Source organism: Anguilla anguilla, chromosome 5 (genome assembly GCF_013347855.1).
Source record: "Anguilla anguilla isolate fAngAng1 chromosome 5, fAngAng1.pri, whole genome shotgun sequence".
NCBI classification, from domain to species: Eukaryota; Metazoa; Chordata; class Actinopteri; order Anguilliformes; family Anguillidae; genus Anguilla; species Anguilla anguilla.
In genome coordinates this window covers 41,779,083-41,794,204 of record NC_049205.1, presented here as the reverse complement: position 1 = coordinate 41,794,204, position 15,122 = coordinate 41,779,083, and the positions used below count along the sequence as shown (strand labels likewise).

At 40.9% G+C, this 15,122-nt stretch overlaps 2 protein-coding genes across 17 annotated transcripts in view; one reads left to right on the top strand and one right to left on the bottom strand.

Moving 5' to 3' along the window:
- Window positions 1-2,444: 2,444 nt before the first annotated feature.
- On the top strand, window positions 2,445-6,076 carry LOC118227210 (homeobox protein DBX1-B-like). 2 transcript variants are annotated; one of them, XM_035417422.1, is made up of 4 exons: window positions 2,445-2,836; window positions 3,135-3,221; window positions 4,498-4,697; window positions 5,018-6,076. In XM_035417422.1, exons 1-4 carry the CDS (start codon window positions 2,476-2,478, stop codon window positions 5,333-5,335), a joined length of 966 nt encoding a protein of 321 aa, XP_035273313.1. In that variant the 5' UTR covers window positions 2,445-2,475; the 3' UTR covers window positions 5,336-6,076. The 2 variants fall into 2 exon arrangements, with proteins under 2 accessions (XP_035273313.1, XP_035273314.1); XM_035417423.1 differs by lacking the exons at window positions 2,445-2,836; window positions 3,135-3,221 and having other exon boundaries at window positions 4,477-4,697.
- A 2,726-nt stretch (window positions 6,077-8,802) lies between these two features.
- LOC118228537 (neuron navigator 2-like) overlaps window positions 8,803-15,122 on the bottom strand; it is a 189,554-nt gene continuing 183,234 nt past the window's right edge. For all 15 annotated transcript variants that reach the window (XM_035420143.1, XM_035420133.1, XM_035420136.1 and 12 more), the window contains 7 exons: window positions 14,208-14,443; window positions 13,703-13,857; window positions 13,377-13,448; window positions 12,835-13,031; window positions 12,578-12,696; window positions 11,839-12,042; window positions 8,803-11,723 (listed from right to left, as the gene is read on the bottom strand). In XM_035420143.1, coding sequence (XP_035276034.1) covers window positions 11,595-11,723; window positions 11,839-12,042; window positions 12,578-12,696; window positions 12,835-13,031; window positions 13,377-13,448; window positions 13,703-13,857; window positions 14,208-14,443 — 1,112 coding nt within the window. In that variant the 3' untranslated portion in view covers window positions 8,803-11,594. The remainder of the gene's footprint in view (window positions 11,724-11,838; window positions 12,043-12,577; window positions 12,697-12,834; window positions 13,032-13,376; window positions 13,449-13,702; window positions 13,858-14,207; window positions 14,444-15,122) is intronic.

The window sequence follows — 15,122 nt, the reverse complement described above, 5'->3', positions numbered from 1 at the left end:
CTTGATAGAATCAGCAATATACGAAAGATCATCGTTTATGACAAAATGAGGGAATAACTCAATCCCGACGGTACTTAGCTCCGACCTCCACAAAACTATTTGAAAATCACGTTCCATCGTAAACAAGCTAATACACGTTGTTACAATGGAAAATGTCATCTCATTACGCACCAGCAATTCAATTAAAAAATAATTATGTTGATTTTTAAGGCTGGGGCAATAACATAATTTGACTTATCACTTTATGCCCATTAGGCTTGTTATATTATTAATATGTTATATTCTATTATCATGACATTCTGTTCATCCTTTGCAATTTCATTTACATATTAACCGAAAATTACGCTGTATTTATTTTATTTCATTATGTATTTAATTGTGATTGATGGGTTCCTTATGACTAACAGGCGTAGTTTCTCAGAATAAAATATCCATTGGCACCGTAAAGATTAGGATAATTGGCTGATATCAATTCACTTCGTTAATTAAAAAAAAAAACACGAGGGGCGAAATTTGTGAACCAAATAATACAGATTGGTAAAATAATGGCATGAACTATCCACTTTATGCATACAATTTCACAAAAAAACGTCTACGAACTGGCTTTTTGAGCTGCTGAGAAAGACGACTTACGGGCTTCCATCAACAAGTGCATTCGGCGATTAAACTGGCTGAACGCTGACTTTGCGTCGTCAGTGGAACAAAACAAACAGCGGCAGTCAAATGCCATTAGTCACAGTTATACTGATTTCAGACTTCTGGACTGACAGAAGAAAATGTTGACCAAAAATCATTCTTCGTTGCTTTTTGTTGGTTTCCGTGTCTTTCTATGTATTCTTCTTTCTCCGGCCTTTTGCAGGTACTTATAGTATCCTAGGTTACTAGAAAGTTTGGCTGAGACATATTTATTGAACTGGATCTATGTGTAGCGCAGGTGGCTGCATCTGACCAGCAAACAATGATCTAAAGTAAAAAATAAAAAAAGAAACATTTCCCCAAATTCTTTAAACATCTTCGTTTTCCCGTTATCGCAAACTATTTTGTGATCTATTATAGAAATCACGCTCCAAAATCTTATGAAGCAATCCCAGTTAAGATAAAATTGGTTTTCTTAACCAACAAAATAAACCAATTTCTTAACCAATTTAAAATAAAGTAAGGTGTAGTCTTCAGCACAGATGAGGCATGTGATGAGTCTAATTAAACTTTGATGAAGGTTTAAAATAATCTAATCATATATTGCTTAAACTGTTGAAACACAATCAAAACATGGAAATTAAGGCGAATAATGCGATTTTTTTTTCATAAATTACTGTCTTAGAAAAAGAGAAACAGCAGAAGAACACAGCTCATGGTTACTAGGATAAGAGATGTATGGCCGGGGCTGCACTTTATTTTTTATATTGCAAATGTTCAGCGAAGCCAGCGAAATGAACGGAGAATAGGCCCATTTAACGCATATGTTAAATCATTCTGTGACCATAAATCCTTTTGATAGCCTACTTTACTCCAGAACATCTAAACACAAAGAATAAGCAAACACAAACAATGGTTTCTCTGAAACAAATTATAGGCCTATTTCATGCAATAATTTAAATAAAACTAACCAAATCATCTGTAAGGGACAAACATCAATAGTTTTAAGCGTAATACTTTGCTGGCAGTAAAAATGGCCTATTGTTATTTGTATGGATAGGCAGTCATAAATCATTATTATCATCATCATCAGCGGAAATATGTGAACTTAGTTTGACAACATGCAGGCGTACAGCAACTTATATTGGCCTAAACGATGTGGTTAAGCAGAAAACAGATCTGTGCGACACGAAACTTTTTCTCTTTATTCATTAAGTAAAGAAATAGCCTACCATAATTTTCACTTTTAGGCCTACGCTAACAAGAAAAAAAACATCTGTTAATTTAATTTAAAGCAAGTAGCCGCCTAGGCATACACCACATCTTACAGTAGCCTAATAAATACACCAACTTTAATATCTGCACACAGCATCATGGCAGCCGTTTTTAACGAATAGGCCCATTTAATTATTTGTCTAACAGCATGGGCTTAAATAACGAACAGATTCCTTTAAAATCCCGCTTCAGCAAGCGTGAAATTTGTAACGTTCAAAATAGCGTTTTAAGCAGTTGAAGTAGGCTAAATGTCGCGCCCAAACAATAACTGTGCTAGAATTCTAAACACACAGTGTATGCCAAAGAGGCGGTGAATATGCAAAACTGTTAACTACAAGTCTAATCCTATCATAAATTACACCCTTGAACCAATCAGGGCGCTGAGATCCCTGACTGAAAAAATTCATGTGGAGAATCTCATTGAGCCCAATTGTCCGAATTGTCAGTTTTGAAAGGCCATTTGAAAGCAGACCACTATAAAAATCCCTCACAGGTTGGGTCCTAACAGAGAACTACCCATCAGCCCAAGAGAATATTTTACAGAAGTCTTTTTAAAACGGCACTATGATGTTTCCAAATATTATGACGCCACCTTCTACACATCCTAACCTCTTTAGGCCGTCAGCAGCTTGGACGTTGCCCCGGTCATTGCAATCAGCACTTAGTGCTCACTCCACCTTTTTAGTGGAGGATTTGTTGCGGATCAACCGACCAATATATTTTCACCGTACAGTCTCGTCACCGACAGCGTTTGTTGCAAACTCAGGAACCACTTCTATCAAAATCGTTTCGGCGGATGCTTTTAACACCTCCACAACCGTGGCTCGTGAAAATCACTCGCCCCTGTGTTCACCTTCCACCAACAGAGACCCGACTTATTTGAAATTTGGAGTAAATGCAATCCTAGCGCCACCAAAAATAAATGGTAAGTTTTCCTTTTAATCAAAATGTTGAGTATGTGTGTTAATGCAAAAATACACGATGTGATCCCTTAACTAGGCTACCTATCTACTTTGGGCTGAGGGATCACATGATTAAATATTGTGTCAAAACTATTAAACACTGTATTGTGTAGTTTTAACGCAAAATATTATTTGACTCGTTTACTTAAACAGTTATGTAAATGTGTAACCTACTTACAAATGTTTATGAAGCGAAATTGTGTGGAACACAAAACACACTACCTCTGAGTTTAATTTTCTGTATTTTCTTTTTCTTTACAGCGCCATCGTCTTCCATTCAGTGCATGCGGCCATTTCCTTATTTTGATGGGCCTTCCTATCCTTTAATTAGATCTTCATATTTATCAGGTATTCGTTTTTAACATTATCTGGTTGTATTATAATATTACCATATGTAAGCAAAAATCTGGTTGTTTCAAGCACCCTCCAACTGCAAGCAAACTAGATTGTCTATAGGCCGTGGCTCTGAGGACAAAAACATTACAATACTGCGGAATCAGTCTCGTCACTTCGATGCCCCTTTGTAACAAAAGGAGCGACTGCTGACATTTTGCAACGTTTTGTACAAATTTACAAATTAGTCAAAATTGTCATGGGGCAAATGAGGCGGGTCCCTTCTCACAGTGAAACTGTTGGCTTCTCTTCGTCGCCCTGGTATTCCCACAGAGCGAGTGCCCTTAGACACTGTTCGCAGACAATGGTTTCAGCACCATGACAAATTGGTCAGCTCCCCTTGGGCAGCCATACACAGACACAGGGCTGATTTTTGTCATGACACAGCTAGGCATTTACCAGTCATGGACTAATTTCCCATTGTGAGCTATTCCGTTTTTCAGCATTCCCATAAGACCACATGTATAGTTGCGTGCAGTAGTGGTGGGAGGTCCAGACACATGGCATCATAGTTTACAATCAGTGGTTGAGGAATCAATCAAAATGAATAATAATGTAATCGTGAAGGCTGTCTACAAGTCATAATACCTGGAGGGTCTTGTTGAGTAGTAGGCGTAATCATAACGAAACGTTAAGGATTTTCAAACCTACAAAACGAAATACAACATTGCTGCAATATAAGCACAGAGCATCATAGCAAGGTTCGTTAGTGGTGTCAAGACTTCTACAGAACAACTTGAGCTGCATGAGCCTTTCGTGTTTATAGCCTACATGGAAACTGGAAACTTGGCAAAATGCACCTCCCGCCATCAATAACTTTCAAATGGTCCTGGAATGCGAATGTTTAGTTTAGAAGTGTTTTGTTACAATAATATATGATTTAGCTGCCTGCCCTCAGTCTTTTTCTTTTAGTTCACTACTACACAATTACCGTTCACACTCCATTTAGTTCACTATATCTCTCTGGAACGTCCTCAAAGGACACCCTAGCCTACCTCTTTACCATACCAATGCCATTGTGAGAGCCTAGCAATGTGCTAATTAGATGCCTGGAGTATTTTACTGAACGAAATAACACAAAATGTTAGCAATATTTACGTGTATTTGAAATAGCCTACTAGACAACAACAAAAAGCAAGAGCACTTCAGCCTTATTTTCGCCAGGGAGAAAACGTCTTGCATTCGATACAAAGGTTTATCTAATTGTATTTCTTGTTTTGTTTTCCCTAAGCATCGACTTCGGTTCCTATTCCGAGCACCTTCGCTTGGCCGCTTACTGCGAGAGGGAAACCCAGGAGGGGAATGCTCCGGCGGGCTGTGTTTTCTGACTTGCAGCGTAAAGCCCTCGAGAAAATGTTCCAGAAACAGAAATATATTAGCAAGCCCGAGAGAAAGAAACTGGCTGCAAAACTTGGGCTGAAAGACTCACAGGTAGGCTAATTATCAGTTTGACTAGCTCAACATCCTCTAATGGTATTCGGTTTAATAACACTTCTTACATGTGTTCAACGAAAACTATTTCATGATTTGGTTTCGCCCATGCCGATAAACAAAGCCCGGTTGTAAAATGCGAAACGAATAGGCTACGTAGGCCTAACCACGATTCCAATTTGACTTAGCACACAGTTTTTTTTTTTTTTTTTAAGGAATAGGCTTAACTCATAACAGGCAGTTGCATATTGTGATTACACCACAGCTAAGGAGTGTTGTAACTGTGATATAATGGCTAATATCTTCTTCTGTTTGTCCAGGTAAAAATTTGGTTCCAGAACCGAAGAATGAAATGGAGGAATTCAAAAGAGAGGGAACTACTATCTTCCGGAGGGTGCCGAGAGCAAACCCTGCCCACGAAAATGAACCCCAACCCAGATCTTAGCGATGTTGGGAAAAAGTCCTCGGATGAAGAGGATGAAACTTTCCACACAGAGAGACCCCGCGAGGCGTTCTGCTGCACTTTCACAGAGCGGAAGAATTTAAACAGTGTGGAATCACGACAGTCGTCTCCGTCCCACTCCAGCAAACACTCAGACTTTTCAGAATCGGAGGACGAGGAAATAACAGTTTCGTGACTGACTTAAATATACATTTTATGGCGCATGCTTGGCCAATGTAAACCGACATAGCTTTCATCGACATACACCTGTTACGTAGCAAATGGACGCTTGAAAGAGGATGATCCATCCATAGGCTACAGCAGATATACTTAAGATAGGTCTAAAAATATCTGCTGAACAGGACAATTTATTCCTAGGCTATATGAAAACCGGAGTCCTATCAAAAAAAAAGGGATTCAACTGCATTGATAACTCGGAATACCGACATTTTTATTTTTTGTAAATGGGCATAGCTCTTCGAAATAATTTGCCGTTTGCACTGTTTTTGAGAAGTATAGCTACGATATAGTCTCTTAGGTCCAATAATATTTTGTATGGACAAAAATACTATTGTATTTGTATGCAGGCAACATTCTATATCAACAATATTATGAGCGATTTTAACATGATTTTGTTTATTAAAATGTTAGGCTAAATGTGTAACATACAAAATCATTTTGCTGCTGTGAAGGCTGTAAAACATACATGTTTGGAATTCATGTATAGGTTACCATTTCAGATGTAGGCCTACAGCCTAAAGGTAAACGAAAACCAATGTAATTATAAGTTTACGATTTTCTTGGATTAGATTAAATAAACAACAGCCAAAAGGAGATCACAATAAAGTACAAACAATATGCCTAGGATATACTTTACATTTTGTCACCAAAATAAATAAATAAATACTCACATCTCTAGTTTCTAAAGGCTTTACCTAGTAAAACTGTCGGTGGGGGTGCAGGACACCGAGTAGCTGAATATCTCTCACATACAAGAATAAAATCGAATTAATTTCCGTAATTTCCACCCAGAAATCAAATTTAGAAGAACGCTGCATGCGATAACGTTTTAGCCTAACATTACCCTACTAATCATTTTACTAAGTAGCCTACGTCGGGATGCTGGATACCTTTGATGAAGCTTCCTGCACAGGTTAGGCTACTCCACGTGTTCAGGCTTTCTGGAAAGGTTTTCCACAATCTTTTGAACCATTTCTTTATTTAAAATACTTACGCAGAGTAGCCTAATGCCGTTATTACAATTCTCCATTCTCTGTGGGAAACTAAGAAGTGGCTGTTTAAAGATGAGTATTTGTGCAAAAACTAAAGCCGAAACTGGGCGACTTACTGGTATAGTATTTGCGCGTAAGCAAATTGACGGTTTCCGGTTTCTCTTGCTTTGATTTCCCGAGGTCAAAAGTAGGGTCACCAGTTTTTTTTTTTTTTAAGCACGTAGTCCACAGGGAATTAAACTTGCATTACAAACAATGTCCTCGCGAGGTCCCCATAGGCACTGGGTTATTGCAATCACCTGACCGGCCGAACGTGAATTCATAACCCCCATAAAAGCAATTTGGTCTGTTTTTCTCGATACATAGATATGAGGGAACGTCAACAAAATGATGTAAAAAGAACCAGTCTGAGCGGACAAGTGAATCTATATGCGCCTAGTAGGCTACATTGATGGATCATACAGATGGATTCGATATTACACAGAGTTTGCAATGTAGGTTATCCATACACGCAACCGAAACACCAATCGATATTTACAATGACCAGGCTGTCGGCAGGGCGCAAGATAGTTTTTGAGTGGCGGATAGATGTCGTTCACGATTTTACCGTTACATTTTGAGTGTACGTTCTAATATGAGAAAAATGGATAATCAATGAGAGAGCAGTCCCCTCTGAAAAACCGTTTAGGCAGAAGAATGTGCTGCGGACGGTAGATTGATATAAAGGTACTGCTCAAGTCAGTTGACGGTCCCTGATCACAGAAGAGGCAACATATGGCAGAGATAATTATGCTTTGCACAAAATGGTCAGTGTTTGTCGTGTTTTTATTTACGTATGATCGTACGACTAAAATAAATACCAAACTCTGGGTCAGCAGGCGCACAAACATCAAACAGTCAAAACAATACAGCCAACGCGTCAAAACATTCACAGAAGTCCTGGGGCAACTGATAACATATTACAACCACGATGCACTTCAAAAGCTTTCAAGCAGAGCACAAACTCTTTGACTTGATAAACCTCCCACTGGTAATTATTTTTTATTTTTTTTTGTAAGTTATTCCAACTCCATGGGACATAATGACTAAAAGCCGTTTTACCAAAGTCTGAGAAAATTCGAGGCACAGTAAGAAGAAAATTGCTACATGGATTATATTTAGAAGAACAATGGTTAAGAAGTCCTGATAAATATGGTGCAAGTTTTCCAATAAAACCTTTGGAAATTAAAAGCTGCCAATGTATCCATCTGCATTGAGCTATGGAGGTAAGAACAGTAGTTTTATAAAGGTGGCAGTGGTAAGATATTTAGCACTGTATATAAAATGCAAAGCACCATGATAAACTTTATTCAGGATATGTAAAGTACTCGTGGAAGCCTGTAAATATAAATTACTGTATCACCATCATCAATTATAGGCAGGAAGTAAAATATAATTCGTTTCTAAAATAAAAACCCAGCTTAATTTAAACTAGAAAAGGTTTTATACATGAGTTTTATAACAATGTTTTTCATCCAACCATATCCCTAGATATTTTTATGATGTAACTTGCTAAATCAGATTACCATCCATAGTGTTAATAGGCTCTGGGTTACACATTTGGGAATGTAATTTTGAGGAGTTACACAGTTCAATCTAGAAAGAATCAAATGATTGAACTGTATAACCTCAGAATAGTTTTTGACCATTCATTGATCTTACCCGGAAACAACAAGCATCACAATTTTCATTGATGGTTTTGATTTAGGGATACAAAGGTATCAAATGCAGTTCTGTTTGTTTGTGGAGCATTGTGAACATAGGATTTGCCTATACCAGACTTTGAAATTTAAATTCCTGTAAAAAGTGAAACAGATCTATGTTGGCGTCACACATTGTGGTTTGATTTCTAATTTCAAATGAAAGATCCTTTGGTAGAACTTTAAAACAGTTAGTTTGACGGTGATAGTGGAAAGTCAGGAATATTAACTACAGTGTCAGTTTGGCTGTGCTCCAAGTGTTAGGGCATTGGTAGTGATTTTGGTGGCCTTTTCTGAACCAACTGCCCCAGCCTTCACCTCTGCTGAGGTGCTTGAGCTTGAGCTGCAGCACAATGCTGGTTTAGGGAATCGCTGGAGGTACCGGCTCTGGACCAGCGGATGCAGCAACTTCTATATTAGGTGGCATGTGCAATTCATCCTTCATTACCTCTACTAAAACCCTTATGGAATTTCCACTAGGCTAAATCAATCACTCTTTCATGAATGTGGAACCTTGGTTGTAACTTGCTTTTATGCTAAAATGTAAAATAGGCTATTCTCAGCATTGGTATTAGCATCGGCCAACACGGCCAGGCAAATGGTTATTACCAGGCCAAAATGTCCAAATTGTGCATCCCTAAAAATGATGTAAATCCATGCTCAAAATATAATAAAAACTTAAACGGCAACAATTAATAAATAAGCATTCATTTTATTGAATTATGAATAATTTAAGACTGGTACAGTGTTCAAATTTATTCTTGAGGGAGCCACATGATATATTGACAACATTGCCCTGGAAAGACTTGTGTGAATGAAAGCAGACTGTAGGTAAAATACTTATTTTATAGTTTTGTTTAAAAATGGCTAGAAAAATTCATCAAAATGTAGCACGGTAGTCAAATATTTACATTTTATGTTACAAAGAAAGATGTACCTATTAAAGTACATGTTCATTAACAGACTTTTCATATTACTAGATTCAACAGCAATCTTCCGTAAAAATTCAGCATCCAAATTCCAGCTGGCACAAGTTTCACAATTACACAAACAACCACACTTCTTTTTTTTCTGTGCTTCCAATGACAATAACAAAAAATGTATTCAAATGTACAGAGAAATGCTAGTTAAAATACATACCCAAAAATTATTCACACATCTATTCACTTGCTGTACAATTTGTGGTAGTACCTAAAACACTAGGAAACTATTTGGCTTCCACTGAAAATTCAAAATGAATGTTGCATAGACCTAGTAACTAGGGAACACTCAAAATGAACAGGTAAAACTTTGAAAGACAATGGAAGAGTTGTGAGATACAATCGAAGTGGTGCATCACTCAACAGGGTTAAAATGCTTAATGCTGTGACCTTCGAAACCAGATAAAACAAAAACCTCTCTACAAGAGTAAGAATCCCATTTACACTGAATCCAGATCACTACCATGCTAATTCTCATGACTGCATTTGCACACACCAGCATTCATTTAAAAAATAGCAGGTATTCTTGGGTATCCCATCTCAACAGTAACGACTGGACTGGAGATGGGCTGTACTGTTTCTTTGCAATTAGAATTTTTAAAACCTAATTCAGTCAGACAACAAAGAAAAGAAACACCCACAAAAACTAGCCTTTTTGCTCTTGCCCATTGTTTTTAAGTAAACTTTCTCAAAAAGCAGCAAAAGTGGTTCATGCAGGGACATCATTCTCTTACAAAAATATGAGCATGACAATAATGGAAAGATTAAAGGCTCATTAGGCATACATACTGTAAAAAAAACCCTAAAAATCAACATGGTCTCTTCTGGTAATTTTCCTCCAGAGTACAGTGCATGGCAAACAGGGCCGTAGACTGAGCACCAAGCGAAACCTTTCCTCTCCTTGATGGGCTGTCGGGACGCACACTTTTCTGAACTGATACTGGGCACAAACCTCAATACATTGACAAGTGCTAAACTCCAGGAAACCTTTCTTTATCAGTCAGCTGTAAAGACCTGATATGGAATCCAAAAACACTGTTGCCTCACAGCGTCCCAATGTCCTGGCACTAGGGATAGCAGTGTCACAGCACTTCATATTTGCCTGTCCAATGCTGAATTTGAAGTGGGCAACACTACAGCCCTGTAGTTTTATGCACAAAATAAGGACACAATACTAATATAGCGTAAATTCAGTTATTACAAAAGTAGTAAGGCATTGTTCTGAAGTTTAGCACCAAGATTTAACTGCTAATCTCAGAGACTGCAGATTGGTCAAGCTCATAATGTTCTGATTTCTTGGCTACAGTATCATGAAAAGTGCTACAATGGTAGAGGTGTTTCTATGCCCCTAAAAGAAGAAAATATGCTCAAGGTAAAGCCCGACATCAAGAGATATCCAACCAGCTGCAGCTGTAAGATAATGCAACTGGTCAAATAGATTGTCTTGAATAAAATGGTTCAAATCTCGAGGGGAAATAGACCTCCTTCCAAGTTTGACATCAAAAAGACTTAACAGATATGGTGTACTGAATGAAACAAGTACACAAGTAAAACCTCTGAGGCTAAGATGCAAAATCACACTCTGACTCAGATGTTTCCAATTAGAACTCATCTGGCTTAATGATAGACTTTTGCAGCTAGATGCTAAAAGACTGCTTGCCTTGGAAAGGAGAGAATGGTCACCCCAAAATACTGGGCAGCATATAACCAAGGCAGTTGTAGAAGCGGGTGTTCTACAGCAGGGGTTGGGCAGTTGTGTGCAGGGCAGGGCTGAGGCAGTGGTAGCACAAAGATGAGGTACGATGGGGTGGGAAAGGGTGAGGTCAGGCAGGGTCGGTTAGGGGCGAGAAGAGGGAGGGAATGGAAAGGGGTTGGGCGAGGCAGGATGAGGTGGGGGAGTATTGGCTGAAGCATGGCATGACAGGCGTGGGATAGGGCGGGAAATGGTAGGATCAAAGCGGGGCAGGATGGGCTGAGGTGGATGGAGCAGGGGGTGGAGCGTGGGTCAGAGCTGGGGCAGGGCGGGGCAGGGCGGGCGCAGATCTAGACTCAGTACACCAGGATGACCACGCAAGCACCATCTGCAGCTGAGGGGCGCAGGACACAAAACTGTCAGGGGTCCAGCCACCTGCGGCTTGTTTGGTTCACAGCAGCGTAGGCAACAGTTCCTTCAGTGAGATGAAAAGGGCATGGCACTACGCTTCACTCCACAGATACACGTCATTATGTGTAAATTTCACATCATAAATCTGGGCTTCCGAAAGCCTTGTATAAATACCACTGTAAAAATAGAGCAGGGCAGTTTTCTCCCCCGTTTACAAAAAAGTTTTTTTTTCTCTGCTGTGGGTTACCCGCACCCTTTTTTTTTCAACAATTTAACAATGAAAATGGTTTTCACTGCTGTGGGTTAAAAGCAAGGAGCAACAGTGACACCTTATTTCAGTCAAGTAGTTGTCTCAGGTTGGAACAATTTTCTTTGTTTTTGTTTTTAGAGAGCACAGTCATCATAATGTTGACTCCAGCGACGAGTCCAAGATGTCGTCATGGTGACTGTTGCTGTTGGAGTCGCTGTCATCGTAGCTCTGGGGGCTGGAGCAGTTGGCTGCTTCCTGGAGTCTCATGAGCATGTTCATCTGCGAAAGACCACGAAGGGTAAGCGTTTGTAAGGGTGAGTAAGGGCGGTGGTGGGCGGGGGTGTTGGGGGTTGTTAAGGTAGGGAGTAGGAGGGGGGATGTGCTGTTCACTCACCAGGGGGTCTCCCTCAGTGTCGCTCTGAGGGACCTGCTTGCTGTGGCAGCCCTCCCGGGAGACGGAGTAGCCGTCGAAGCCCACGTCCTCAGGCCGCAGGTGCAGCAGGGGCGGCCACTCGTGCTGCTGGGGGCTGGCCGCCCACGGGTACGTGTCCATCACCCACTTGGCTGGGTCCTCCCAGGGCACCCTTCTCCCATAGAGCTGCCAACAGGGACACGGATGCCATGTTTACAACAAATAGATATTTAAGCACGCCATTGCAGCAGATAATTGCCTACATATATCATACACCTTGCCGAAGTAACAATTATAACAGCAATAAACATGGCATTTTTGTGCACTCAAGGCAAGCATTTTCATTAAACTTCGACTATTAGTAAACAGCAGAAGCGAGGCAGTCATTTCTGTGCGTCAATGTAAAGATAAATGAGCCAGAGTCCATGTAAACAGTAAAGAACCAGAGGCAATGTCTAAAGTAAAAGTCTGGTGTCGATGTGAAGAGTAAAAGTCCAGTGTCAATGCAAAGAGTAAAAATCCAGAGTCAATGTAAAGAGCCAGTGTTAATATATAGCCACTCATCTTACTGGTGGCAGAAAATCTTGTTTCTACTCATCAGCTCCAATTTTTCAGCGCAGTGGATTTCTAATTGTTGTCACGGTAATAACACAGCTTGTGATGGTAACAGACATGGTTACCATCATAACAGAAATGGTTCTATCACTGCGCTACGCAGTACCTGCAGGCCCTCTCGGATTGCCTCCAGCATGTAGGGAATTATCGAGTAGTTCCACAGGTCTGTGAACCACACCCTGGAGCCGTCTACGTCAATGGGACAGGACAGGAAGAGGCGTGGCCCTGGAAGGAAACAAGCCCAGCGTCAATAACAGAACCTAACTCATCAAACTGACAGTTATTTATAGACAACAGAAGCTCAGACCCCAGCTTAGGTTAGGGTTCTGTGATAAACCATGACTTGCGGGCTGCCGGTCTCACCGATGGTGACGTCCGAGGAGCTGTGGGCCTCCAGGAAGCGGTTGAGGTGGTGCCAGACGCGCGGGATCCACTCGATGATCTTCACCAGCTCCATGTTCCGCGTGCGGCTGCTCATCTCCGTCTCCACCAGCTTCCGCCGCAGGAAGCGGCCCAGGAAGCCCTTCACCGGCTCCGTGTGATTGGCACACAGCACCCACCTGAAACCACGCCCCCGGGAACAGACCACCAATCAGGCAGCGCTCACCCTTTAGCGCAACCCTGCCTGTCACATCTGAGACATTTATAACTAAATAATGCCCTCTAGTGGAGGAAGATGTGTACAAACAGACAACTGGAAACAGTCTATGACAGTTTACCAGTAATTTCTTACTTTCCTTAATTTCTTAAGGGATTGATCTCTGTAACAGCCAAAAAAATAATGCTTGCTTAAAGTTCAAGCAAACTGCTGTTCGATTCTGTTTAAATTATATGTTTATTGTCTCACATTTCAAGATTTGTAAAGTTTTCAAAAATGAAAAAAGGATACAAATATAAAAGCATACCTGAAGTTGTGGTGAAGCTGCAGATTTGGAGTTGAAGATGTGGCCTGATTCATTGTGCCAATGATATAGGGACTGTAGGCACAGAAAAAAAGAGAATATTGCATGGAGATGAAGCAACAGAATGACATAAAAACCATACATGATTTCACAGGCGCATGCATGCAAACACAAACACACACACGCATACTGTACACACGCCCATGCACACACACACACACACACACACACACCGCATTGTCCCTGACTGGCTAAAGTAGGGGTAAGCAGCTGCATGCAGGTGGGGCTGTGTTTGCGTTCATCCATGTTTGTGAGGTCAGCAGACTCACCAGCGGTGGTACTTGCAGTTGAGCAGGCCGTTGAAGAGCTCCCCCAGTGAGCTCACGTGGTGCAGGTTGTCCAGGATGACCACCAGGGGCATGTCCCCTGTGTGGCTCTCGCTGTTGCACTGGTCTGCAAGGTTGGACAGGTACTGACGCAGCTCCTGAAATCAACAGGCAGCCGATGTTCAGTTTATTCAGGATGTACATGTCAAAGCATGGCTGAGAGGGCCCTGATTCAACACAGTTTTTCAGAGTAATATTAAAGTCAGAAAGCGCCCAGCTGTAACTTTTTAACACCTTGCTTCCCGCCTAAAAATGTTCACGCATAACACGGACATGAAAAGGAACCTATGAGTTTCACAGCACTGTTAGGAATCATTACACTGAGAACTCCAACAGTCACAATAGAATTATTTATAAGGAACACCCCTAGCAATGTACAAAACTCCTGCTACTCAGGTGTGAGCGGACAGGACGTAAAGCGTAGCAGTCAGGGACAGGGCAGCCGCACCTTGCTGGACTTGTGGTCCACGTTAAAGGTGGCGATGGCCCCGTCGGCCAGCGAGCGGCCCTCCCACAGCACCATGTGCTCGGCCAGCCGGCTGGCCAGGAAGGTCTTGCCGGTGCCGCTGGGGCCCGACAGGATGATGCGGCGGTGCTCCTGGAGCAGGGAGAAGTAGCGCTGCAGCATGGGCTTGGGGATCAGCGTCTCGAACACCAGGCTGTCCTGGCTGTGTGCCGACACGCCTGCGGGGGGAGACAGAGAGCGCCGTCACACAGAGCGGCGGGAGAGAGGGATAAACGTCTGGAGACACAGCATTAACGTTGCTGCAACGCTTTCTCAACGTTTTTTATGAAGGAAACAATGCTAACACGCTGTTAGCGTCTTTGTGTTTTACATGTAAAGAATAAATATTGATTGAATCCTTGATCACAGCAAAAACCATAAACACTCCAGTTAGCTCTTAAGAATTTGTAGTGCTAGGAGAGAAGCATCTAGAACCTAGAATGTGTAGAATATATGGGTACTGACTTTGCAGAGTTTGTAATGTAATCAATATTTTTTTCAAAATATAATTGTTTCAAAACATTTTTTAAAAGAAACCAATCATATAGCACTGAAAAATATTTGCCAGTGGGCATTCAGAAAGCAGAAAACTCACTGGTAGTATGGGGAAAAAAATGTAAAATAATTTCCTGACCAAGATTAGTACAGAAACCACTCCTGGAAAATACAATGACACAGAAATAATTTGAGGCTGAGACACAAAACCTGAGGCCTGAGGGCTAAACTTGGCCTGCCAACATCTTGGGGGAATAAAAGACCACTCGAATGTAAAGTCAAACCAATCAGGCTGATTCAAAAGATGACTTCAAAAATAAATAAATAAATAAATAAACAATGTACATAAAGTGAAATCATATA